Here is a 25096-nt window from a genome sequence, read left to right as displayed (position 1 = left end):
AAGGTTTTTTTCTCCATTCTGTCACTGATGGATTTTTGGTTCCCTGCCACTGTTGCCTTGGCTTTTGGCTTGCTTAGTTGGGGACATTTAATATTCAACTATATTATTGATCTGCCTTACTTAATGTGGACGATGACGCAATTTTCGTTGAAGAAACAAACTTCTTATATTATTTTTATGTTATCACAGTGAAGCTTCTTTGATACAATCTGTATAATAAAAAGCGCAATATAAATAAAGGTGACTTGACTTTTGAGCTCAGCAAGAAGCTGTAGCAGTGTTTATTCATATCATATTTATATTAAACAGATTCAAGACATGGACCAATTAAGCTTTTAAAAGTCTGCCATATTTTTTATTACATTAAAGAAGAACAGTATGGAAAATACATTGTCTAGAAGTTGCAAAGAACCAACGTTTAAGTGACATCAGTGCCAAGAACTTTTTTTATGTTAATTTGAAGTGACATCAGTGTCAAGAACTTTTTTTATGTTGATTTGATAGTTTTATTGTCAGTGCATATCTCTACACAATGAAATTAAGATGACATCAATCACTCAGTTAGCAGCCTAAAGGATAGAAGGTAACATTTTCAACAACAGTTAATAGATAAATATATAGTATAAAAATAGAATACAAATTTTAAAACAAGAATAAGAAAACCAGTACATTTAAAAACACAGTATGATTCAAGTCCAGATTTGATTAATCTTCCAACCTTTTAGCCTTTCAGCAGCTCATTTATGGCCTTTGGAAAAAAACTATTTCTCATGCGGTTTGTCTGCACCCTCATGACCCTGAGCCTGCCTGAGGGAAGGGTGCCAAACAGGGTATGGCCAGGGTGTGTAGGATCCGCCCTGATGCTTGCTGCTCTTCTCTGCAGCCTACTGGAATAGATGTCCTCAAGGCTTGGGAGAGGTGCACCAATGATTCTCTGGGCAGTTTTAATTACCCTCTGTCACGGGGTGGTTGTGGAAAGGAGAGTGAGGATTCAAATGCAGAGAATGAATGTTTAATGAAAAGTAGAAAATAAATCCAGAATATAACAAAACAAAGCAGGTAACGGAACAGGTCAAGAATCAGAACACGAGTAGACATCATATGTAACGAACAAGCACAGGACTACAACCACAAGGAGACTAAATAGGGGAACAAACAAAGGAGGGTAACAAGCAGGACAGGAGGGACAAAATAATCAATAATCAGATAACAAGGGGGAGGGATCAGACAATGACACGAGCACATGGCCCAAAATAACAAAACACCCATGTGCAGCACAGGACAGGACAGACATGTGACATTACTCCCTCCCTACGGAGCGACTACCAGTAGCTCCATACAACCAAGGCGAGACGGAAGGGACAGACCAGGGCGGGACGGGAGGAACAGACCAGGGCGCGACTGGAGGGACAGACCAGGGCGAGACAAAATGTTTAGGTTTGGGAGACCAGGGCGGCTTGCAGAGTTCGGGGGGCCAGGGCGGCTCGCAGAGTTCGGGAGGCCAGGGTGGAGCAGGCTGTGCAGACAGCCAGGGCAGAAACATCAGTCCATCGGGCGGCCAGAGTGGAGACGACAGTCCATCTGGCGGCCAGGGCGGAGACTTTCCCTCGGGCGGCCAGGGTGAAGTAGTGTTAATTTCGTTAACGAAAACTAAACGAAAATATTTTCGTCAATATTTCGTCATTTTTCACCGAACGAAAACTAGACGAGACGAGACTAAAATCCCCACTAATAAACAGTAACTGGGAGTAAATCAGAAATAATTTTGGACTAATAAAGACGAGACGAAAATGCAGTTCGGTAAATAAAAGACTGGGCTAAAATCTATGGACATTTTAGTTCACGAACAAAGACGAGACGAAAATTACATATTATTATTATTATTATATGATATGGTTTTGTCAAATCCTGTCTCCTCCTCCGCCTCCTCCTCGTCAGCTCTTCCGCCACACACCCACTTTCAAACCTGGAGCGGGCGGGCCGGGCACAGAGTAGCCTACACAACACATGGAGCAGACAGGAGCTGGATTCACGGCGAGGCGGCGACAGGTTAAAAGTAAAACGTGCTTTGCACGGGGCTCGGGAGAAAGAGGAGACGTGATATATGGACACATTTTCGCTTCATTGAAGTGGAGAACAAAACCAAATGCTTGATTTTAGTCGAAGGGAAGGAATGTGGCCACATGGTAGCTGGAAAAAACACAACAAACCTGAAGAGACACGTCGCAGTTCACCACAAAGACATTGTGGTAAGTTAACAGAAAGATTGGTGGTTGTTGTTTATAATGTAACATTAAATCAACGGCTATAATATCCCAATGATAAACTAACTAATGTTGGCTAACTTTCATAGCATTTAGTATCCAGGCTGGCTACGTTACGTTAGCTTCTTAGCACGTAGCGACCGTAGCCACTTGTTGATAGAATTGTATGTGAAGTTAAATTTATGCTAACTTAGATATGTTATACTGGCCGGGCAACTATAGTTTCACTTAAATTGCAAGTTTGATTAAAGCAGACAGACGCTTTAGGTAATCTAGGAGCTGCAAGTGAACTATAGTTAACACAAAACACCTCGGCAGCTACACATGTATGCTAAATGCTAAAACGAACTGAAACAATTTATCAGGATAAGACAAAATAAAAATAATACGCCTCACATAATTCAGAACAACTTTAACCTAGATTTTCATACACAAAATAGCCATTGCTAGGGGAACCACTGCAGGGATTGGGATGCAAACTCCCAATGTCTTTATTTGGTGACATAAAATGCTGCTCTGTTTATCTGCACATTACTATTACAAGGACATTTGATTTGAATTGGCATCAATATTAATACAACCAAAATGCATGCACACATAAAAATGTCTGCAGTTTATTCCTGCATAAAATGATAGTTAGGTTGTTTGTATGAGTTGAAATGGATTGTCAAATGTAGTTTTTACAGAGACTTAGTTTTTGTTAAGGAAAAAAACAGACCTATATGCTACTTATACACTTGGAATTCCTGTTATGCTGTGCATCTATCCTGACATTGTATTAATTTCTGTTCCAGATTGAAGATACACCACCACCAACAACCTACCAGCCACCCAGAAACAATGACAGGCCAGCTATACAAGCTTCCTTAATTGCCCACACCAAATACAAAGCTGACTCTCAGGACCAACGTTTCAAAGAGGAAGCCATAGCACTGTGGATAGGCCGAACAGGCCTCCCTTCACGGACTGTGGAAAGTGAGGATTTTGTCAAGATGATGGATCAGATTGATAAAAGGCTCACTGTTCCAAAAAAAAAACTAAAATTAAAAACATTGTGGTCCAAGTATACCTGTCAGAAAAGGACAAATTCAAACAAAGACTGTCTGTGGCACGCAGAATAAGCATTGGCTTAGATATTTGGACCAAAAAGGGTCTCACAGCTTCCTACCATGCAATTAGCGCTTGTTATTTTAACTCTGACAACAATCAGGCAGAACACATACTCCTGAGCCTAAAGCAAATGGCTCACCCACACACTGCTCATGCTATCGCGACTCTTGTGGAGGAGTGCACAACAGAATGGGGAATCCCAAAAGAAAAAGTCCTCACTATCATCACAGATAATGGGAGCAACATGGTTGCTGCTTTTCGTCGCAACAGTGAGGACAACGAATCCAGCTTTGAGGAGGACAGTCAGGATAGTGATGAAGAGGCAAAGGACCTTGATGTTGATGAAAGCATTGAAAGGTCAGTATGTGTGCATGATGTTTGCAGGGATTAGTACAACTTATCTCATTTTATGGAAGCCTGATATGCAATGTGATAAATAAAAAATCTTAGGCCATAGTGTGTTAGTATAATACTGGTGCTGCAGTAGATAGATAAGATTTCACTGTTTTGTATTCTAAAATGTCATCTGTAATCAGACATTTTAGTATTGTGTATGAGTGATAAGTATGTGCTAATGCTGTGTTCCACTTTCTTTTCATTAGGTATGGAACATGGGAGAGGACACCCTGCGTGGTCCATACCCTTCAGCTTGTTGTCAACATGATCCAGAAGGAGCCTGCAATAAAGAAACTGCTGGACAAACTCAGGCACCTGGTGAGGCTATTCCGCAAGTCATCTGTTGCCATAGAGCGGTTACTGGGAAAGTGTGGACTCACCCTCACCAGTGACTGTCCAACCAGATGGTCCAGTACTTATTCAATGCTGTCTCGTGCTCTTGAAGTGAAGGACCATGTTGCATCGGTAGCTGAGAGCATGAACTGGGACAGCCTGCAACCCAGTGAGTGGCAGAAGCTGGCAATCCTCAAGGACTTGCTGCTTCCATTTGCAGAACACACAAAGGTACTTGAAAGCGACACCAATTCCCCCTCATTGTGCCTGCGTTGTTGGACTTGAGAGGTCACCTCTCCGAGTTCTCCCGATGCCAGAGCTACAAGGATGCAGCTACACTAGCACAGAAGATGAGTGCAAATATGGAGCTACGCTTTGGCCTTTTCCTTGATGTCACAGATGACAGGTTCTCTCCTCTTGCTGCAGCTGCATGTTTAGTTGACCCCAGGGTGTCAGCAGATGTCCTTGTTCAGAATGAGAACGAGGAAATTCAGGATCTTCTGAAAAAAGCTGAAGACTACATCATTCGCAGTGCGACACCAAGAATCCGTGAGGAGGAGACTGATAGAGAGGAAAACGGGCAGACAGAGACCACAGAGACAGCCCCTTTGCCAAAGCGGCCTAGATTTAGATTTTTCAGTCCCAGTCATCCAGCAAGGCCCAGGACCGAGTCCAGGGCCTCTATTACCCTTTTTCCACCAACGCATTTTGAGAGCCGGTTCGGAGCCGGTGCCTGCGCGCGAACCAGTTCTTTGTGTTTCGACAGCCAAAGAACCGGTTCTCGGCCAGGAAAACTGGTTCCAAAGCGGCACCAACTCTTTGCTGGACTAGAACCGTTCTTTTACCACGTCATGCTTACGTCGGGGGGCTGGGGGCGGGTTTAGATAACATATTTTCTGACATAATAGGATCGCAAAGCCAGGAGAAACATTTGCAGAAACACGATGTAGTTCGCCATTGTAATTGTTATGCTTGAAGTTGGCGCAAGCGTTTCTAGTTTTTTTTTTTTAAAGATATGTAGCCTAAGCAAAGGAGAAAACAGTCATAATATAGAACAAATAAATGGAAAGAAAAAAAAAGACAAGACAGGAGTACATAATTAATCAGAAAAGATTACATATCAAAGGAAAAGATTAAAAGACTTACATATTTCAATTGTTTTTAAAGCCTTCTTGGTTCATGAGTTAGAGATAATCCCAAAGTAATGTTGTACTTGCAAGCGTTTCTAGCTAAGATGTATGGCGACGTACACAGTGACGTAACGACGTCGTTCGCTGGGCGCTCTAGTCAGTGGAAAAACAAACAGGTTCTGAGAAGGTTCGCAAGTTGAACCAACTCCGAACCAACTTTGAACCAGCACCAGTTCCGAACCAGTTCGTTTTTGGTGGAAAGGGGGTATATCAGGCAGGAGATTCAGAAATACAAAGACATGTTGTCCGAAGCTGCTGACGCTCAGGAAGGGATGGAGTTTTGGTCTTCTCAGAGTGACACTGTGTTTGAGCTTCTGAAACCTTTGGCCTTGGACCTTCTGGCAATGCCAGCGTCACAAGCCTTTGCTGAGCGTGTCTTCAGTGTAACTGGTGACCTCTCAACTGGCCATCGCAACAGAGCAAGAACCACATTGGAAAGAAGTGCTTTTCTCAAGCTAAATAAGGTCTAAATATACTGTGTGTGATGGCAATCAGGAACTGTTGTAAAATTAGTATTGTATAATTTTTCAGGTTCCTTCAACAACACCAAACACTGTTTACAAGAGCAGCTTTATAGAGCAGTATTATACTAATGTGAGCAACTTCTGCATGTTGTAACTACATGTGGAGAGACAATGAATGTGAGACAGACATACAGACAAACAGAGAGACAGACTAACAGAGACAGACAGACAAACACAGAGAGTGAGTGTGGGGCTCTGGCTCCAATTTGAGTCTGGTACTTGAATTCATTTTAATGTTTGAATTGGATTTGAACACATATAGGTCTTGCCTTTTGTTGGCATGACTGTTGAATTTTTGTAGTTTAAATGTTAAAACGTGTACAACTGTGATTAAAAATTAATTCCTGTTCAGTTTATTTGCAAGTTAAAAAGATTTCATACGTTCTAGCAAGCTATGCCTTGTTTCACCTTAAATACTGTACCTTTATATACCATGTGAACTAGCTGGCAGGAAAGCACTTTTGTTGTATCAGTTGGAGTTTTTTTTTTTCACAACATTGACCTCAAATCTATTTATTTTATTATTCTATGTGAACTAGCTTTAAACAGCCAGCACTTGTGTTACGTTCATAAGAAACTTTATTTTATTTTATTTATTTGTTTCCTTTGTCAGGTGTATTTTATTTGTTTTAATGCAAGCATTTGTGTTTGTGTCTTTGAACCTTAACAATGTTCAAAATAAATATGCAAATATTGTCAGAACATCTTCCATGTCTGCATGTGTTCCTTAAAATTGTGTTTTTTTTATCAAAAAGATGAGAGAAAATGTTGAAATGTGAAATAATTTTAGGAAATGTTAAATATTATCTGCTGACAAAAAAGTAAAAGGTTAAAATGATGTCCTGACTAAAACTAGACTAAAATGTTGACAGTTGTTGTTGACTAAAACTAAACGAATAAAATTACGTTTTCTTGGACTGAAATAAAGACTAAAATGCTCGACTTATAGTCGACTAAAACTAGACTAAATAAAAATGGGATGATGTCGACTAAATGTGATAAAAACTAACAAGCGATGCTGAAACTGGACTAAAACTGAAACTAAATTTAAAAATGGCTAGTAAAATTAACACTAGGGTGAAGACGACCACTCGGGCAGCCATGGCGGTGAGGATCCCTCGGGCGGCCACGGCGGTGAGGACCCCTCGGGCGGCCACGGCACAGGAACAGAACCCGGCTCAGGAACAGCAACAGACACCGGCTCAGGAACAGACACAGGCATGGCAGCGGCCATCTTGTCCGGAGACACTGAACAGTCTCTGGATTGGCAGACGTGATGTGAACAGTCTCTGGATCGGCAGAAGTGACGTGAACAGTCTCTGGATCGGCAGATGTGACGTGAACAGTCTCTGGATCGGCAGACGTGACGTGAACGGTCTCTGGATCGGCAGACGTGACGTGAACGGTCTCTGGATTGGCAGACGTGACGGGACGCTGGGGTGGCGCCGGCAGGGCGAGCAGCTTGAGCGGCGCCGGCAGGTCGAGCAGCTTGAGCGGAGCCGGCAGGGCGAGACGCTTGAGCGGAGCTGGCAGGGCGAGCAGCTTGAGCGGAGCCGGCAGGGCGAGCAGCTTGAGCGGAGCCGGCAGGGCGAGCAGCTTGAGCGGAGCCGGCAGGGCGAGCAGGGCGCCAGGGCGGCGCAGGCAGAGCAAGGTGCCTGGGTGGCGCGTCAGGGATAGCAGTCACCTCCGGGATGGCCTCTGGGTTAGGAGTCACCGAACAAGTCGTTGAGGAGGCTTTTCTCCTCCTCTGTCTCGGGACAACCGGACTCGGGACCACCGGACTCGGGACCACCGGACCTGGGATCCCCGGAACTGGGACCACCGGACTCGGGACCACGGGAATCGGGACCACCGGACCTGGGATCACCGGAACTGGGACCACCAAAGTCGGATCACCTTGGACCACCAAAAATAGGTTCTCCCGGCCCACTGAATCAGGAGGATCTTCGTGACGTTCAAGGAGTCTTATAAATTCCCCAAACGTCAACCTCTGCAAACCTCTCATAATACCAAAAGGTATGGGCTCATCAAGTGCATAATTAAATAGATCTTTCAGAGCCCCCTCACTAAGCTTTAATCCCTCTGCCGCTGCAGTGAACTTCTTGGCAAAGTCCTTCACCTTAGTCCCCTGTTCCCGAAGAGAGGCCAATTCCCTGAATTTCACAATCCGTTCGTATAACGGGCATGACAAAGGAAGGACCGGTGGTTCCTTTGAGTTCCTCCTCCGATGAGTCCTCATGATGGCTTGTTCGTTCTGTCACGGGGTGGTTGTGGAAAGGAGAGCGAGGACTCAAATGCAGAGAATGAATGTTTACTGAAAAGTAGAAAATAAATCCAGAATATAACAAAAAGCAGGTAACGAACAAGCACAGGACTACAACCACAAGGAGACTAAATAGGGGAACAAACAAAGGAAGGTAACGAGCAGGACAGGTGGGACAAAATAACCAATAATCAGATAAAAAGGGGGAGGGATCAGACAATGACACGAGCACATGGCCCAAAATAACAAAACACCCATGTGCAGCACAGGACAGGACAGACATGTGACACCCGCTGCAAGTCTTTTTTCTCCTCAGTTGTGCAGCTGGAAAACCACACTGTGCAGCTGTATGCCAGCACACTCTCTATTGTGCACCTGTAGAAGTTTGTGAGTGTCTGCGGGAGCCCAGTGCTTCTTAGGGTTCGCAGGAAAAAGAGTCTCTGCTGAGCTTTTTTCCCTATCTCTTTGGTGTTCACTCCCCAGGTCAGATCCTCCGCCAGATGCAGCCCTAGATATCTGAAGCTTTGGACCTGTTCCACCTCCTCTTCCATGTATCTCAAGACTGTCATGTCTGTTGTTTTTACTTTTCTTAAAATCAATTATGATTTCTTTTGTTTTCTTTATGTTGAGGATTAAGTTGTTTCTGCTACACCATAATACCAGTGATCTCCTCATTGTTGGTTACCAGCCCCACCACAGCTGTGTCATTTGCAAATTTGAAAATGGAGTTTGAGTCATGAATGGGAAAACAGTCATAGGTGAATAGTGAGTAAAGGAGTGGACTAAGAACACAACCCTGGGGAGTGCCAGTGTTGAGGATGGTGGTGGAGGAGGTAATATTTCCAAGTCTGACATGCTGGCAATGTTCCAAAGTTGCCAGGTACATATACTGAGCTGCCGTTTCTTTTCATCAAAAGTGTAGATCGAGTGTACTTCACCAAAAAACTGCTAAGCAAGGGAAAGTGCCAAGCCGCTGCGTGCGCCCGTGCCGCCTTTTCCTTTTTTCGCCATTGTTGTCAGTCAATAAGTTTGACACCACAAATTTAACATCAACAGCAAGGAATTATAAAAGCTGAATATGCCTCTTACGGTGACGGAGGGCAAAGCGTCCAACAAAGTCATCCATGTCCAATGATCTTGCTCTCCGTCTCCCCTCAATGCTCAGTACACCAATATTGCTCAGCCTCTCATCACTTAGTGTTGTGAGCAAATTAATTTTTATAAGCTTTAGCACCGAGAAACGGCGCTCACAATTGGCACTGCTAACGGGCAAGGCTACAGATATTTGACACAAGCGGAAAAGCTGATAAAACACTTCTTTGTAAGGTTCGAGAAAAGTGGTAAATCCAAAACACTGGACAGGTCATTTCCACACTGTGCTTTACTCTGAACAACCTTCCTTGCCTGATGCAGCTCTTTTGAGATCCTCAAGATCACATTCATACAGGCTTGCCAAACCTAAAACACTTTCCTCTGACAAAAAGCTATTATTCTAGGGGTTCAGTGCTTGTATACCCCTCATAATAATCACAGTTGGTTTTGCTAAAACACCTCTTCATATCTGCATTTAAGTGATCCAAAATAGGGTAAAATACACCCTTCCTAAATGTATCTTTGTCCCCTTCCTTGCACCTACGCTGTCCTATAGTGGACTCTACAAGAAATCCACCAAGTCTTAAGCTCCCTCTTTGCAAACAGCATCAACTGCAATATTACACTGCTTTGCTATGTCCACAGTGTTGCCAAAGCTCATCAAAATAGGATTCCTCTCTGTATACCTGAGGATGGCACCCCACTTGTAGTCTTTGGCGATTTCAACATTCATCTAGATGATGTTTTATTAACAAAGTTCGGGAGGAGCACGTTCAGATAATTAAACCTAATTAAACACACGTGGAGCACATTCAGATAATCAAACCTAATTAGACAAGAGTGGTGCTTAATCAACGAGTTAAGCGCTGTGTATATATACAGCAAACTAACCTCCGTTCATTGACAGTTTAACAGCATCCCTCCACCACCCCATCTCCTCACTTATAGTCCTAATACTCTTACAACAACGGGGGGAGTACTCTGGGTTCGGGCAAAATTCCGAGCTCGGAGCCCTCCCCCCGGACAGCACGCCAAATACGCATAATCTTTACTCTGTTTAATTGATGTAAGTGTGAACTCGTGAAAGAAGCCGTATGCAACAGACTTCATCTCTCTCCTAGCCTCTTTCGATCTCAAACAGCTCATCACCACAGGTACTCACAAGTCAGGCAACCAACTGGACCTGGTCTACTGCATCTAGGCAACTGCATCACAGACAACATTTTGGTGAAACCTCTCCACGTTTCAGACCATTTCCTCATTACTTTCAATCTACAACTCACTACCCATGCACCACCAACTCCCCTACCAGTTACTTTCAGACGAAACCTGCGCTCACTTTCTCCGTCCCATCTTTCCTCTGCTGTGTCATCTTCTCTTCCCTCACCCTCGCATTTCTCATGTCTGGATGTGAATACCGCAACGGATACTTAATGCTCCATCCTAACCTCTTCTTTAGACAATATCTGCCCTCTCTCCTCTAGGCCAGGACGCGCTACTCCCTCTAACCCCTGGTTATCTGAGGTTCTTCGTGAACACCGGATCGAACTCAGGGCAGCGGAGAGGAAATGGCGCAAATCAAAAGACACATCTGACCTCAGTAGGTATCAATCTCTGCTCTCTGCCTTCTCTGTTGATGTTCACGCCGCAAAATCTTCATATTTCCACAACAAGATCAACAGCGCCTCTAACACACGAACACTTTTCAAGACATTCAACTCTCTCCTCTGTCCACCTCCGCCACCACCCACCTCCTCTTTAACTGCTGATGATTTTGCTAACTTCTTCACCAACAAAACAACTACTATCAGCAGTCAGTTCTCAGCTTCACACACTCAGGAACTCAGACCATACTCTCCCACAGCCAAAAACCTTCTCTCCTCATTCTCTCCACTAACCGAGGAAGAAGTATCTAAACTTCTCCTCTCCAGTCATCCTACCACCTGCCCTCTAGACCCCATCCCCTCACACCTTCTACAAGCCATCGCTCCCACACTTCTACCAGCACTCACACACATCATCAACTCATCCCTCCACACTGGCATTTTCCCTACAGCATTTAAGCAGGCTCGGGTAACTCCACTGCTTGAAAAAACAACATTAAACACATCACTTTTAGAAAATTACAGACCTGTCTCTCTCCTACCATTCATTGCAAAAACACTTGAACGAGTTGCTTTCAACCAAGTGTCACCCTTCCTGTCTCTGACCAACCAGCTGGATGTCAACCAATCTGGCTTCAAGAAAGGGCATTCAACCGAGACTGCTCTACTGTCGGTCACAGAAGCCCTGCGGATCGCAAAAGCTGCTTCTAAATCATCAGTTCTCATTCTCCTTGATCTGTCTGCTGCCTTCGACACTGTGAAACATCAGATCCTTTTGTCCGCCCTCTCATCACGGGGCATCACTGGAACTTCCCTCCACTGGTTTGAGTCCTATCTCACAGATAAGTCCTTCAGGGTCACATGGAGAGGCAAGGTATCCAAAGCACATCAACTGACCACAGGGGTTCCCCAGGGTTCAGTTCTTGGACCGCTCCTCTTCTCCATTTACACCACATCACTGGGACCCATCATACAGGCACATAGTTTCTCTTACCATTGCTATGCTGATGACACCCAGCTCTACCTCTCATTTCAACCAGATGATCCCACAGTAGCGGCACGGATCTCAAGCTGTCTGGCGGATATCTCGGAATGGATGAAGGAACATCACCTGCAGCTCAACCTGGCAAAGACTGAGCTTCTCGTCCTCCCTGCCAATCCGTCTCTACAGCATGACTTCACTATCCAGCTAGATTATTCCTCAATCACCCCATCAAGGTCGGTCAGAAATCTTGGAGTAATCTTTGATGATCAGCTGACCTTCACAGACCACATTACAAAGACAGCTCGATCATGCAGGTTTGCTATGCACAACATCAGGAAGATCAGGCCTTTCCTAACTGAGCATGCAACACAACTTCTCGTCCAGGCCCTGGTCATATCTAGGCTGGATTACTGCAATGCTCTTCTGGCTGGACTTCTATCATGTGCAACTAAACCTCTACAAATGATCCAGAATGCTGCAGCTCGTCTTGTCTTCAACGAGCCCAAAAGGGCCCACGTCACTCCTCTGTTCATCTCTCTGCACTGGCTACCACTCGCTGCTCGCATCAAGTTCAAGGTGTTGACGCTTGCTTACAGATTGACCACAGGCTCAGCTCCCTCCTACTTTCACTCACTACTACAAGTCTACATCCCTCCCAGAAGCCTACGATCGGTCAATGAGCGGCGGCTCGTGGTACCATCACAGAGAGCCACAAAATCACTCTCCAGAACATTCTCATTCACGGTACCATGCTGGTGGATTGATCTGCCCACCCTCATCCGGAATGCAGAATCCCTGACAGCATTCAAAAGACAATTGAAAACTCTAACCCTAACCCTAACCTTCCGTGAGCACTTAACATAAAAAAATAAAAAATAAAATTTGTGCTACTCCGAGCAATGTCCGAACTTGGTATTTTGAGCACTTCTTGCGTTGTTTTTGCCTTTTCATGATGACTTGCTTGGTTTAGTCCTCAGTTGTAAGTCGCTTTGTATAAAAGCGTCTGTTAAATGACTAAATGTAAATGTATGTAAGTGTCCTGTAGTGCCTGGATCAGGTCCACTGCCCTAAGATCCTAGTTCAAATGATGGTGCTTCAAGCATATCAAAAAGCAACTTGGTGTCCCCAAGAATCTTTCTAAATACTGCAAGTGTTTCAATAAAAGTGAGGTCTAATTTGAGTAAGTAGGCCTCGTGCCTCCACAGATGTTTCCCCACTGTTCTCCACATATATCTCATGAAGTACACGTAGTACATCTTGAAGTCTGTCCGTGAGATTTCTACATGCCTGAACATAAGAGCCTGACATAAACACATACAATTTCTGCAGCAATAAAAAAAAACAATCAGCCTCTGGGACTGCTTTCACTGCATCAACAATAACAAGGTTGAGGCAATGTGCATTGCAGTGGACGTAAAAAGCACGTTTAGCCTCCGCTTTGATCCTTGATGCAACCCCACTGCATTTCCCTGACATCACTTCTGCCCCATCATAACCTTGACCTACAAGATTTGATTTATAGTCAAGGCCATACTTTTCCAGGCACTGTAGTATTTTTTGAGTGAGTCCGTCTCACTCAGAAAATGAAGTTATAGGTAGTGTTTGAATAATGACGTATCTTATTTAGCTGAGGTAAATTAAACGCAATACTCACGTATCTTTGCTCAATGAAGAATGTGTAAACACAATGAGCCCAATGGGCAGTTGACATTTAAAAGGCTGATTTTCGCGCTTCAGGGCAGTGACGAGTACACATGTCGTCCAGTGGTTGTCAAGACAAGATAGGCACAACGCAATGGCCCTGAACGGTGGTTTAATGTCAACATTGTGACAACGCTGCAACAACCTTCACCACACAATGTAGTTAAAGCAACCTTTTGGCCATGTTGTTAAAACGTTGTTAGAAGGTTGGGTACGTTCTGTGTTTGCTGGGATACCCCTTCAGTAATAAAGGAAAAAGTATGTATTAGGGTTGTGCCGATGGACGATGGCTGACAGACATCACGATGTTTAGACGGCATCGGCTAAACATCGTGTGTCCCGTTTCCATGGTGACGCGTCCTGCTTGGCACGTGATTCACCACAGCCAAAATAGCGCTGTGTGACAGATTTAGCGCTTTTATTTCTAAATATTAACAAACTTGCTTACCATGTCATGAACTATCTTCTATTCCGATTCTCAAATATGTGTAAGTGAGTTTTTGTCGTTTAAAAAAACTTTATAAATTATCTTGATCTGTAACGTGAGATGGGCGCCGTGTTTGGGCCGCAGTTCAGAGATTTCTGTCTGTTGGATTTATTACAGCGCGTGAATTCACCAGTTTCTCCCGAAAAACATGAAAGTAAGTGGCCGGTGAACTGGGAGAAAACTTGAGTTGACATTATAGTTATTTAATGCTACACTGTGTCTCTCTGATATGAATAAAAACCGTTGTCAAATAGCCTATATTTGAATGGGTTGTTATTGCTGCTTCCATAGACACCATTGTGTATTTTACAAACTATAAATGTATTGTTTTGCTATAGATTATATGTATTTAACTGTCTGAAACCTAAAATAAACATTATGTGGTTAACACTGAACAGTTGTGATATAGCCTATGACAAGCGCTGAGCGCGTCCGTCTTTGGCACAGCGCCAGGGCTGGCTCCATAGCGCGAAAGCACGCAGTTTGAATCTGGCAGTGATGTCAAGTCACTGTATATTCGCTCCTTAGTGCTCAGCTGCTGCAGAGCTGCCGACATCGAAATTGCTGATGAGATATAGAGGAAAATATCTAGTGGAAAATGATAATATTACGAAAATACCCCCCCTCCCCCTCCCGACATCATCGTCCATCGCTATGTTTCACTGTAGACATTGTCTGATGCCAAATTGGTAGACATCGCCCAACCCTAGTATGTATACAATAATTACAGAAAAAGGGCAAAACGAAAGACACAATAAAAAGACAAAATGAAAAATACAACGCATGGAACATGAGGGACAAAGTCAAAATGAGGCTTGATATTGAGCTCAAAGTGTAAATTCAGTAATCATGGATTTTTTTCTAAATGACTATTTGAGCAGAACATTTGCACCTGAATAATCTCGAGTGATTGTAAGTGTGATGATCATCTGCTAAATGAGCAACAACGACCACAATTCACTCCTTCAGTCAGTGAAGCTCCCACAGCCGTTCATGAGAGTTTAAATGCTGGGGAATATTCCCATCTTCCCACAGGAGAAGAAGAAGCAAGCAGGAGGAATTACTCCAGGAGAAACTACGGACATACTATTGTAAAGATGGAGATTAAGGAAGAACCCTGCAGAATAAAAGATGAAGATACAGAGGAACAAATAGGTTGGTGTTTTCCTTCATTCTCTTTAATGACTGATGATGAACATTAAGATGAAAACTGACATATAACATATAACAATAACATCTAAAACTAGATACTAGTAGACTCAGTAGTAAACTGGATTTGTGCTAAATTGAGATTTTGAACAATTTTTATTTTCTCAAGTATCTCTCAAGTATCAAGTATCCTTTTATTAAATTATGGGAATTTAATTTGTTTATTTTAGACCTGATGGAAGTGAATGAAGACAAACAGCATCAGTTTCAAAAACCTCCTAATTTCACAAATGAAGATGGAAATGCAGTCGTTTCAAAGACTGGAGAGAATTTTACACAAACACAAGCTGGAAAATCTGGAGTCAAAAGATCTTTAACCTGTTCTGAGTGTGGAAAGAGTTTTGTATGTAAATCAACCCTGAACAAACACATGATGATTCACACCGGAGAAAAGCCTTTTACATGCACTCAGTGTGAAAAGAGTTACAGACATAAAGGACACCTAAATTATCACATGAGAATTCACACTGGAGAAAAACCGTTCACATGCTCTCAGTGTGGAAAGAGTTTCAGTCGTAAAAGTAATCTCAACATTCATTTGCATTGTCACTCTGGAGTGAGATCATTCAGCTGTGATCAGTGTGATAAAACATTTGTTTTTGAATCAAGCTTAAGAAAACACATTAAAGTTCATGCTGGTGTGAAGCCTCACGTTTGTTCTTTTTGTGGAAAGAGTTTTTCACAACTGGAACATTTAAAAGAGCATGAGCGTATTCATACTGGTGTGAGACCTTATATGTGCTCTGACTGTGGGAAGACCTTCACTTCATCCAGCCACTTAAAAACACACCAGAGAGTTCATACTGGAGAGAAACCGTACAAGTGCTCTTCATGTGGGAAGAGTTACACCCAATTATCTACTCTACTGAAACATAAGAAAAAGCATTGCCCGAAAGGTGTCTAAGTGAGCAAAGTTCACTTCCACAACTTGTAAATAAGCAAAAGATGGAATAACCTTTTAATACAGCAATTTATTGTAAAATTAGTATTGAAGTTTGATGGTTTGGCAAGGGGAATCGGTTTAAATGGTTGTGAATTGCATTGTAAGTGTTGCATGTGTTGTTCTTCCGACACCCGTATTGATCCTCTGTTGTGTTGCACATGCGCAGTAAACACTGAGTGTTACTGTATACAAGATGAACTGAACAGTAAAGCAACAATGTTAAAATACTCGTGTCAGTGTCATCGCTCAAGCGGTTATTACTACTATATTCATCCCATACTGGGACTGCTTTCACTGCCTTAACAATAACAAGGTTGAGGCAATGTACTTGCAGTGGACGTAAAAAGCACGTTTAGCCTCCGCTTTGATCCTTGATGCAACCCCACTGCATTTCTACCAGAAAGACTCTGGAGAATAATACTCTAACAATTAACCATTTATTAACAGCCTGGCAAACAATATTATGATATAAATCATTGCTTCGGTTGCTTGAGCGCCTCTACTGGCAGAAACCAAATTAAACTCTTTAACCCATATATAAAACAAACACGATAATCTATTGTAATCTTTTGTTATTGATATATAAACATATTTGATTTGGAATAATTAAGTATTTATTTAGAAATGACATCTTATAGGGGACACAGCTGTTCACTTTCACCATAATAGATCATTTTGAGAATCATACTTCAAATATCTGTTTGTAATTATATTTACCCTCTGGACTCTGTGTTACTGATGTTGTTTATTTTAATATAAATCTTGACTTCATTTTCAAGTTAGATGGTACAAGTATTATTAATAAAAATGTGAGAGATATAAAGAGATTAGAAGATTTAAAAGTAACAAATAAAATGTTTTAACAGTTACTTTCTTTCTTTTTTCTTTTTTTCTTTCAGCTTCACCAAAAACAAATATGAAGCAAAGTCTTCAGGGTTGGGCCAAACCGATAAAAATAAAATAAAAAACTGACTAAACCCACTGAAACAAACTCTATAATAAAATAAACAGTGGTCTCCCTGGCTATACCAAACACAGGAGAACATATCAAAAGAAAAAAGCACACAAGCCCTTTAAAAAAAAATGCTAGATAGGCAATTTAGCATTTTATGTTTTGAGGTTAATTTAGTCAGATGTTTGATAATCATATACTTTTTAAATATTGTTTATCCTTATTATTGTTTAATGGGGCTATCAGTAAATTAGCCTAATTATAATCAACATCTGTAAGTGTACACTATGAAGAGTAAAAATGACAGAAGATTACGTTAATTCAACTTTATTAAAACTGCATATGGTAATCAAATTGCACTTCCAAAAGTTATACATTTGTGCAAAATAAATGCATATAGAATTTCTTTTAAGTATAATTAATAAAACATAAAAAGCAAAGATAAGAACATTTAATGAACAAAACCGGGTTCTGTACATGGCAGAGATGGGGACTCGAGTTTGAGACTCGGACTCGAGTGCGACTTAAGTCCCACACACAGTGACTTCAGACTCGACTTGAGACTGACACCATCTACCGTTAGCTTGCTTATTGCTTTAGCTACCTAACGTTACGAGAGGTTAACTCCGACTGTCTTCCTTATGAAATATGAATGAGCGTTTGTTTAATTGCCAAACTTGTGGTGGTCGATTAACGTAACGTTAATCATTTACGTGCCGCTGGCTGCCCATTGTCTACAAACAGGTTTATTGTTGATCATGTAACGTTACTGTTTCATTTAGTTATAACGTTACACTGGTTTGAGAGTCTGGGATGTGTTGACTTATATAAGCTATGATTAGTTGCATAGGCTCTGCAGCCAGAAGAAGCCAGAAATGTTTTGTGGCCCATACCTAGTGTGTTGAGAGAAGAGAAGGTTAACCAGTCTGATCTCACCCTTTGGATTTTTTTATTTCTAAACATTTTGTTCTTAACAAGTTACATGCCATAAGTTGGTCAGTTGCTTCACATTTACACTAAAGATTTTGAGCATTTTAATGTTTTGGAAGTGCACTGTAGTGTTAAAAATTTCATTTGGATGCAATAGTTTATTTGCATTTAGCTACACTGATGTTTTGCACTAAATAGGAGTGTGTCAATTTTAGTGTTGTGAGTTATATCATTTTCTATATTTGGTCGTATGGCCTGTATGCAAGCTACAAGGCAAAATAAAGAAATTAACTAAAAGTAAAGCATTCTTGGTGTTTTTGTCATGTTGCAATAGCCTGTTTACACTGATTATATACCAAAATCAAAGCTGATACTGTATGCTAATAGATAAAGGAGTCATAATAACAGATGGTACCACTTTATTTTGATAGTCCACTTTATACATTCTACTAACTATAAGTAACTTTGCAGCTGCATGTTAACTAACTCTCATTAGAGTATTAGTAGGCTGTCTGCTTAATATCTGCTAATTATATATTATAATATCTTATTTTGTTGGTTCCCCAACAGATATTCTACTGACTATAAGTAACTTGGCAACTACAAGTCAACTTGTTCTCCAAACCCGAACCCACATCATAACCTGACAGTCAGTCTACTGAGAGTTAGTTGACATGTAGTTGAAAATGTACATGGTTAGTAGAATGTCTAAAGTGGACTATCGAAATAAAGTGTAACCTAACATATTACATGCTTTGAATTCCTTATACAAAGTTATGCAGTGTTCTAAGCAACCTGGATGGGTCGCTGTACGTGATGCAACACTTATAACCACAAGAGACTTGAGACTTGACTTGGACTCTAGCTCAGAGACTTGAGACTTGACTTGGACTCTAGCTCAGAGACTTGAGACTTGACTTGGACTCTAGCTCAGAGACTTGAGACTTGACTTGGACTCTAGCTCAGAGACTTGAGACTTGACTTGGACTCTAGCTCAGAGACTTGAGACTTGACTTGGACTCTAGCTCAAAGACTTCAGACTTGACTTGGACTCTAGCTCAGAGACTTGAGACTTGACTTGGACTCTAGCTCAAAGACTTGAGACTTGACTTGGACTCTAGCTCAAAGACTTGAGACTTGACTTGGACTCTAGCTCAGAGACTTGAGACTTGACTTGGACTCTAGCTCAGAGACTTGAGACTTGACTTGGACTCTAGCTCAGAGACTTGAGACTTGACTTGGACTCTAGCTCAAAGACTTGAGACTTGACTTGGACTCTAGCTCAGAGACTTGAGACTTGACTTGGACGCTAGCTCAGAGACTTGTGAGCATCTCTATGGCAGACAGGCGAGCGTAGTCGAAAGCCGGACGATAAAGGTCGGTAACCGGAATCAGTCCAGGAAACATCCACAAATCCAGAGGAGCAAAGAAACGAATGAGACTAAATATCAGACAAATCAAATGAAGAACTAAACAGTGCGAGTGAGGCTACATTAGTCACATTGGAAAATTAAGTTGTAGGTTGTGTTTGAATAATTATGTATCTTATTTAGCTGAGGTAAATTAAACGCAATACTCACGTATCCTTGCTCGATGAAGAATGAGTACACATGTCGTCCAGTGGTTGTCAAGACAAGATAGGCACAACCTTAAGCGATGGCCCTGAACGGTGGTTTAATGTCAACATTGTGACAACGCTGCAACAACCTTCACCACACAATGCAGTTAAAGCAACCTTTTGGCCATGTTGTTTAAATGTTGTTAGAAGGTTGGGTTAGTTGGGCCAACGTTCTGTGTTTGCTGGGATACCCCTTTAGTAATAAAGGAAAAATGATGTATATACAATATTTACAGAAAGAGGGCAAAACGAAAGACACAATATAAAGACGAAATGAAAAATACAAGGCATGGAACATGAGGGACAAAGTCAAAATGAGGCTTGATATGATACAAAAGTGTAAATTCAGTAATCATGGAATTGTTTTTAAACGACTATTTGAGCAAAACAATTACACCTGGATAATCTCGAGTGATTGTAAGTGTGATGATCATCTGCTAAATGAACAACAACGACCACAATTCACTCCTTCAGTCAGTGAAGCTCCCACAGCCGTTCATGAGAGTTTAAATGCTGGGGAATATTCCCATCTTCCCACAGGAGAAGAAGAAGCAAGCAGGAGGAATTACTCCAGGAGAAACTACGGACATACTATTGTAAAGATGGAGATTAAGGAAGAACCCTGCAGAATAAAAGATGAAGATACAGAGAAACAAATAGGTTGGTATTTTCCTTCATTCTCTTTAATGACTGATGAGGAACATTAAGATGAAAACTGACATAAAAATAACATCTAAAACTAGATACTAGTAGACTAGTAGAAAATTGAGATTTGAACAATGTTTATTTTTGTTTCTCAAGTATCCTTTTATTAAATTATGGGAATTCAATTTGTTTATTTTAGACCTGATGGAAGTGGATGAAGACAAACACATTCAAAAACCTCATTATTTCAAAAATGAAGATGGAAATGCAGTCGTTTCAAAGACTGAAGAGAATTTCACACAGAAACAAGCTGGAAAATCTGGAGCCGAAGGATCTTTAACCTGCTCTGAGTGTGGAAAGAGTTTCATACGTAAATCAACCCTGAACACACATATGAAGATTCACACTGGAGAAAAGCCTTATACATGCTCTCAGTGTGGAAAGAGTTTCAATCGCAAAGGACACCTAAATGATCACATGAGAATTCACACTGGAGAAAAACCGTTCACATGCTCGCAGTGTGGAAAGAGTTTCAGTCAAAAAAGTCATCTCAATGATCATCTGCGCCGTCACTCTGGATTGAGATCATTCAGCTGTGATCAGTGTGATAAAACATTTGTTTATGAATCAGGCTTAAGAGAACACCTTAAAGTTCATGCTGCTGTGAAGCCTCACTTTTGTTCGTTTTGTGGAAAGAGTTTTTCACAACTTGGATCTTTAAAAGAGCATGAGCGTATTCATACTGGTGTGAAACCTTATGTGTGCTCTGACTGTGGAAAGACCTTCACTTCATCCAGCAACTTAAAATCACACCAGAGAGTTCACACTGGAGAGAAACCGTACAAGTGTTCACACTGTGGAAAGAGTTTCTCTCATTCAGGAAACCTGAAAGATCATGAGAGAGTTCATACTGGAGAGAAACCGCACCAGTGCTCTACATGTGGGAAGAGTTTCAGTCATTTATCTACTCTACAGAAACATAAGAAAATGCATTGCCTGAAGGTGTCTAAGTGAGCAAAGTTCACTTCCATAATTGGTAAATAAGCAAAAGATGGAATTACATTTAATACAGTAATTTATTGTAAAATTAGTATTGAAGTTTGATTGTTTGACAAGGGGAACCGGTTTAAATGGTTGTCAATTGGATTGTAAGTGTTGCATGTGTTGTTCTTCCGACACCCGTATTGATCCTCTGTTGTGTTGCACATGCGCAGTAAACACTGAGTGTTACTGTATACAAGATGAACTGAACAGTAAAGCAACAATGTGAAAATACTCGTGTCAGTGTCATCGCTCAAGCAGTGCATGGTCATCTCATACAGATGTAACAAGAATAATAGTACAGAAAACTAGTTTTTTTCCATAAAACACTATGATTTAGGAAGGAGACAGACTCAGAGAGGGGTGGCCCATTAAAATACATGTAAACAGTGAACCAGTATAAATAGCTCTACATTGGAAGTAATAATAATGTATCTTATTGATAACAAAACGTATTGTTCTCTGTGAAAAGTAATTCAAAATAAATAATTTGAAATGTGATATGAAATAACTCAACAGTAGTAGAAGCAGAATTTTTTGCCATCATACATGTATTTAGTTGTAAACAAGATACAGCAACTTCATTGACAACAGTAGAAGGTGGCCGGATCTGCCGGATCCAGGCAGGTATCCGGATCTGATACAGGACCTGCGCCTAGACACGATGACAACGCAGTCCTGAAGTGCCAACCAGTCCCTTCCCTGTTTACTGAAGTCAGCCGTACCCGGGCCGTATCCAGATCAGATGGTGGACCTGCGCCTGGACCCATCCACAACGCATCCCTGAAGTGCCAGCCTCATCTGCCCTGTGAAGGCCTCATCGACACGACAGCCATCGGCACTGATCCTCAACAAACTCCATACCGGCGTGATGACTCCAACTTCCAACCAGATGGAACTGGACAAATATTCTTATCCAATCTTGACTTGACTTGACTTGACAAAACTCGAGCATGAACAGACCTCAGAACATGGTGTGATGAAAGACAAGGACTCCGTAACAAACACTAAAACAGACAGGGTATAAATACACACAGAACTAACAACCATGATGGGGAACAGCTGGGTACAATGAACAGTGATGAGTGCAGACAAGGATTGTGGGAAATGCAGTTCTGAATGTGACTGACACCTGGTGAACAGAGGACCTCTAGTGGACACCAGGGAACATAAACCAACACTGTGACATAACCCCCCCTCTACGGAGCGGCTACCAGACGCTTCACGACAACAACAAAAAAACACAGAAAACACAACACAAGAAGACCCCTCGGGCGGCCCCGGCTCTGGAACAGGCGACACCGCCTCCGGCTCGGGAACAGGCGACACCGCCTCCGGCTCGGGAACAGGCGACACCGGCTCCGACTCTGCAACAGGCGACACCGGCTCGGGAACAGGCGACACTGCCTCCGGCTCGGGAACAGGCGACACCGCCTCCGGCTCGGGAACAGGCGACACCGTCTCCGGCTCGGGAACAGGCGACACCGCCTCCGGCTCGGGAACAGGCGACACCGCCTCCGGCTCGGGAACAGGCGACCTCAGACCTCCCGACCTCCCGACCTCAGACACCGCCTCCGGCTCGGGAACAGGCGACACCGTCTCCGGCTCGGGAACAGGCGACACCGCCTCCGGCTCGGGAACAGGCGACACCGCCTCCGGCTCGGGAACAGGCGACACCGCCTCCTGCTCGGGAACAGGCGACACCGCCTCCGGCTCGGGAACAGGCGACACCGCCTCCGGCTCGGGAACAGGCGACACCGCCTCCTGCTCGGGAACAGGCGACACCGTCTCCGGCTCGGGAACAGGCGACACCGCCTCCGGCTCGGGAACAGGCGACACCGCCTCCGGCTCGGGAACAGGCGACACCGCCTCCGGCTCGGGAACAGGCGACACCGCCTCCGGCTCGGGAACAGGCGACACCGCCTCCTGCTCGGGAACAGGCGACACCGCCTCCGGCTCGGGAACAGGCGACACCGCCTCCGGCTCGGGAACAGGCGACACCGCCTCCTGCTCGGGAACAGGCGACACCGCCTCCGGCTCGGGAACAGGCGACACCGCCTCCGGCTCGGGAACAGGCGACACCGTCTCCGGCTCGGGAACAGGCGACACCGCCTCCGGCTCGGGAACAGGCGACACCGCCTCCGGCTCGGGAACAGGCGACACTGCCTCCGGCTCGGGAACAGGCGACACCGCCTCCGGCTCGGGAACAGGCGACACCGTCTCCGGCTCGGGAACAGGCGACACCGCCTCCTGCTCGGGAACAGGCGACACCGCCTCCGGCTCGGGAACAGGCGACACCGCCTTCGGCTTGGGAACAGGCGACACCGGCTCCGACTCCGCAACAGGCGACACCGGCTCCGGCTCTGCAACAGGCGACACCGGCTCCGGCTCTGCAACAGGCGACACCGGCTCCGGCTCGGGAACAGGCGACACCGGCTCCACCCTGGACTGGTGTCCACCCTTTGGACACCAGTCCACTCCACCCTCGAACGTGTCCAAAGGAGGCAGCCGTGCTGGCTGATGGTGCGGTCCGCGGAGGGTCTCGCTTTGCGGCCGACGGAGACACTGGCTCGGTGGTGGCCATCCTCTCCGGAGACACAGGTGCCGGGTCCGCCCTCCCGTCAGGAAACGCTGATGTGGACTCAGTCATCCTGTCAGAAAAACCAAACCGGTCTGACATAATCCTCCGGCTACGTCTCTGCAGATAATTAGTGAACCCCCAGAAGTCCAGAGTCTCCAGCCCCATCATCTCACATCGAGGTAATGGGTTATCAAGGCAATTATTAAAAAGGTCCTTTAGTGCCGCCTCATTGTAACCCATACCTCTTGAGAGAGTCCAAAAGAATTGAGCTAGTCCACCCACCGACTGTCCCTGTTGGCGTAAAGCCATTAAATTACTGAGTCGTCCCCTCCTTTCTTCCTTGGTGGTAGGGGGACGGATTCGGAAACCCGTACTGCTGGATCCTTGCATGACGGAGTCCTTCTGTCACGATCCACACTCAAGGAAACAGAAGATCCAATAATGCAGTATAATTTATTAGGGAAATCCGTTACTCACACAACATTCAGTGCCAAGAACTTTTTTTATGTTGTCAGTCAATAAGTTTGACACCACAAATTTAACATCAACAGCAAGGAATTATAAAAGCTGGATACGCCTGTTACGGTGATGGAGGGCAAAGCGTCCAACAAAGTCATCCATGTCCAATGATCTTGCTCTCCGTCTCCCCTCAATGCTCAGTACACCAATATTGCTCAGCCTCTCATCACTTAGTGTTGTGTGCAAATGATTTTTTTATGAGCTCGAGCACAAAGAAACTGCGCTCGCAACTGGCACTGCTAACGGGCAAGGCTACAGATATTCGACAAAGGCGGAAAAGCTGATAAAACACTTCTTTGTAAGGTTCGAGAAAAGTGCATGTCTGCATTTAAGTGATCCAAAATAGGGTTAAATACACCCTTCCTAAATGTATCTTTGTTCCCTTCTTTGCACCTACGCTGTCCTATAGTGGACTCTACAAGAAATCCACCAAGTCTTAAGCTCCCTCTTTGCAAACAGCCTCAACTGCAATATTACACTGCTTTGCAATGTCCACAGTGTTGCCAAACCTCATCAAAATAGGATTCCTCTCTGTATCTAAAGTAGTGCCTGGATCAGGTCCACTGCCCTAACTAGATCAAGTGATGGCGCTTCAGGCATATCAGAAAGCAACTTGGTGTCCCCAAGCAGGGTATCTGCACACTTTTTAAAGTCAAATTTAAGGCTTTTTAAGACCTTTTTAAGACCTGAAGAAATCAAAATTAATACC

General features: G+C 43.5%; 2 protein-coding genes and 1 long non-coding RNA gene across 5 annotated transcripts; all 3 read left to right on the top strand.

The window, feature by feature from the left end:
• The first annotated feature begins 1695 nt into the window (after positions 1 to 1695).
• Positions 1696 to 4782, top strand: LOC130073093 (uncharacterized). 2 transcript variants are annotated; one of them, XM_056238527.1, is made up of 3 exons: positions 1696 to 2249; positions 3059 to 3731; positions 3977 to 4782. In XM_056238527.1, exons 2-3 carry the CDS (start codon positions 3505 to 3507, stop codon positions 4386 to 4388), a joined length of 639 nt encoding a protein of 212 aa, XP_056094502.1. In that variant the 5' UTR covers positions 1696 to 2249; positions 3059 to 3504; the 3' UTR covers positions 4389 to 4782. The 2 variants fall into 2 exon arrangements, with proteins under 2 accessions (XP_056094502.1, XP_056094503.1); XM_056238528.1 differs by lacking the exon at positions 1696 to 2249 and having other exon boundaries at positions 2323 to 3731.
• A 717-nt stretch (positions 4783 to 5499) lies between these two features.
• On the top strand, positions 5500 to 6521 carry LOC130073108 (uncharacterized). Its single transcript, XR_008804215.1, has 2 exons — positions 5500 to 5824; positions 6119 to 6521. It is a non-coding gene; the product is annotated as an uncharacterized LOC130073108 (long non-coding RNA).
• An 8316-nt stretch (positions 6522 to 14837) lies between these two features.
• On the top strand, positions 14838 to 21296 carry LOC130073096 (gastrula zinc finger protein XlCGF7.1-like). Of its 2 annotated transcripts, none has more exons than XM_056238533.1 (3): positions 14838 to 15104; positions 20142 to 20261; positions 20500 to 21296. In XM_056238533.1, exons 1-3 carry the CDS (start codon positions 15047 to 15049, stop codon positions 21258 to 21260), a joined length of 939 nt encoding a protein of 312 aa, XP_056094508.1. In that variant the 5' UTR covers positions 14838 to 15046; the 3' UTR covers positions 21261 to 21296. The 2 variants fall into 2 exon arrangements, with proteins under 2 accessions (XP_056094508.1, XP_056094507.1); XM_056238532.1 differs by lacking the exon at positions 20142 to 20261 and adding an exon at positions 15395 to 15980 and having other exon boundaries at positions 20840 to 21296.
• Positions 21297 to 25096: the final 3800 nt, after the last annotated feature.

The sequence above is a fragment of the Rhinichthys klamathensis genome, unplaced genomic scaffold, assembly GCF_029890125.1.
Source record: "Rhinichthys klamathensis goyatoka isolate OS25496 unplaced genomic scaffold, OSU_Roscu_1.1 h1tg000523l_1, whole genome shotgun sequence".
NCBI lineage: Eukaryota > Metazoa > Chordata > Actinopteri > Cypriniformes > Leuciscidae > Rhinichthys > Rhinichthys klamathensis.
The sequence above is the reverse complement of the archived record's forward strand: the minus strand, read 5'-3'. Positions and strand labels throughout refer to the sequence as shown.

Bases quoted from the DNA above. Each gene is read 5' to 3' on its own strand.
- LOC130073093 (XM_056238527.1), top strand. From the start codon at position 3,505: ATGGCTCACCCACACACTGCTCATGCTATCGCGACTCTTGTGGAGGAG. The intron at 3,732-3,976 runs GTCAGTATGTGT...TCTTTTCATTAG, and splicing joins GTTGATGAAAGCATTGAAAG to GTATGGAACATGGGAGAGGA.
- LOC130073096 (XM_056238532.1), top strand. From the start codon at position 15,047: ATGGAGATTAAGGAAGAACCCTGCAGAATAAAAGATGAAGATACAGAG. The intron at 15,105-15,394 runs GTTGGTGTTTTC...TCACAAATGAAG, and splicing joins AGATACAGAGGAACAAATAG to ATGGAAATGCAGTCGTTTCA. The intron at 15,981-20,839 runs GTGCTCTTCATG...GAGATCATTCAG, and splicing joins ACTGGAGAGAAACCGTACAA to CTGTGATCAGTGTGATAAAA.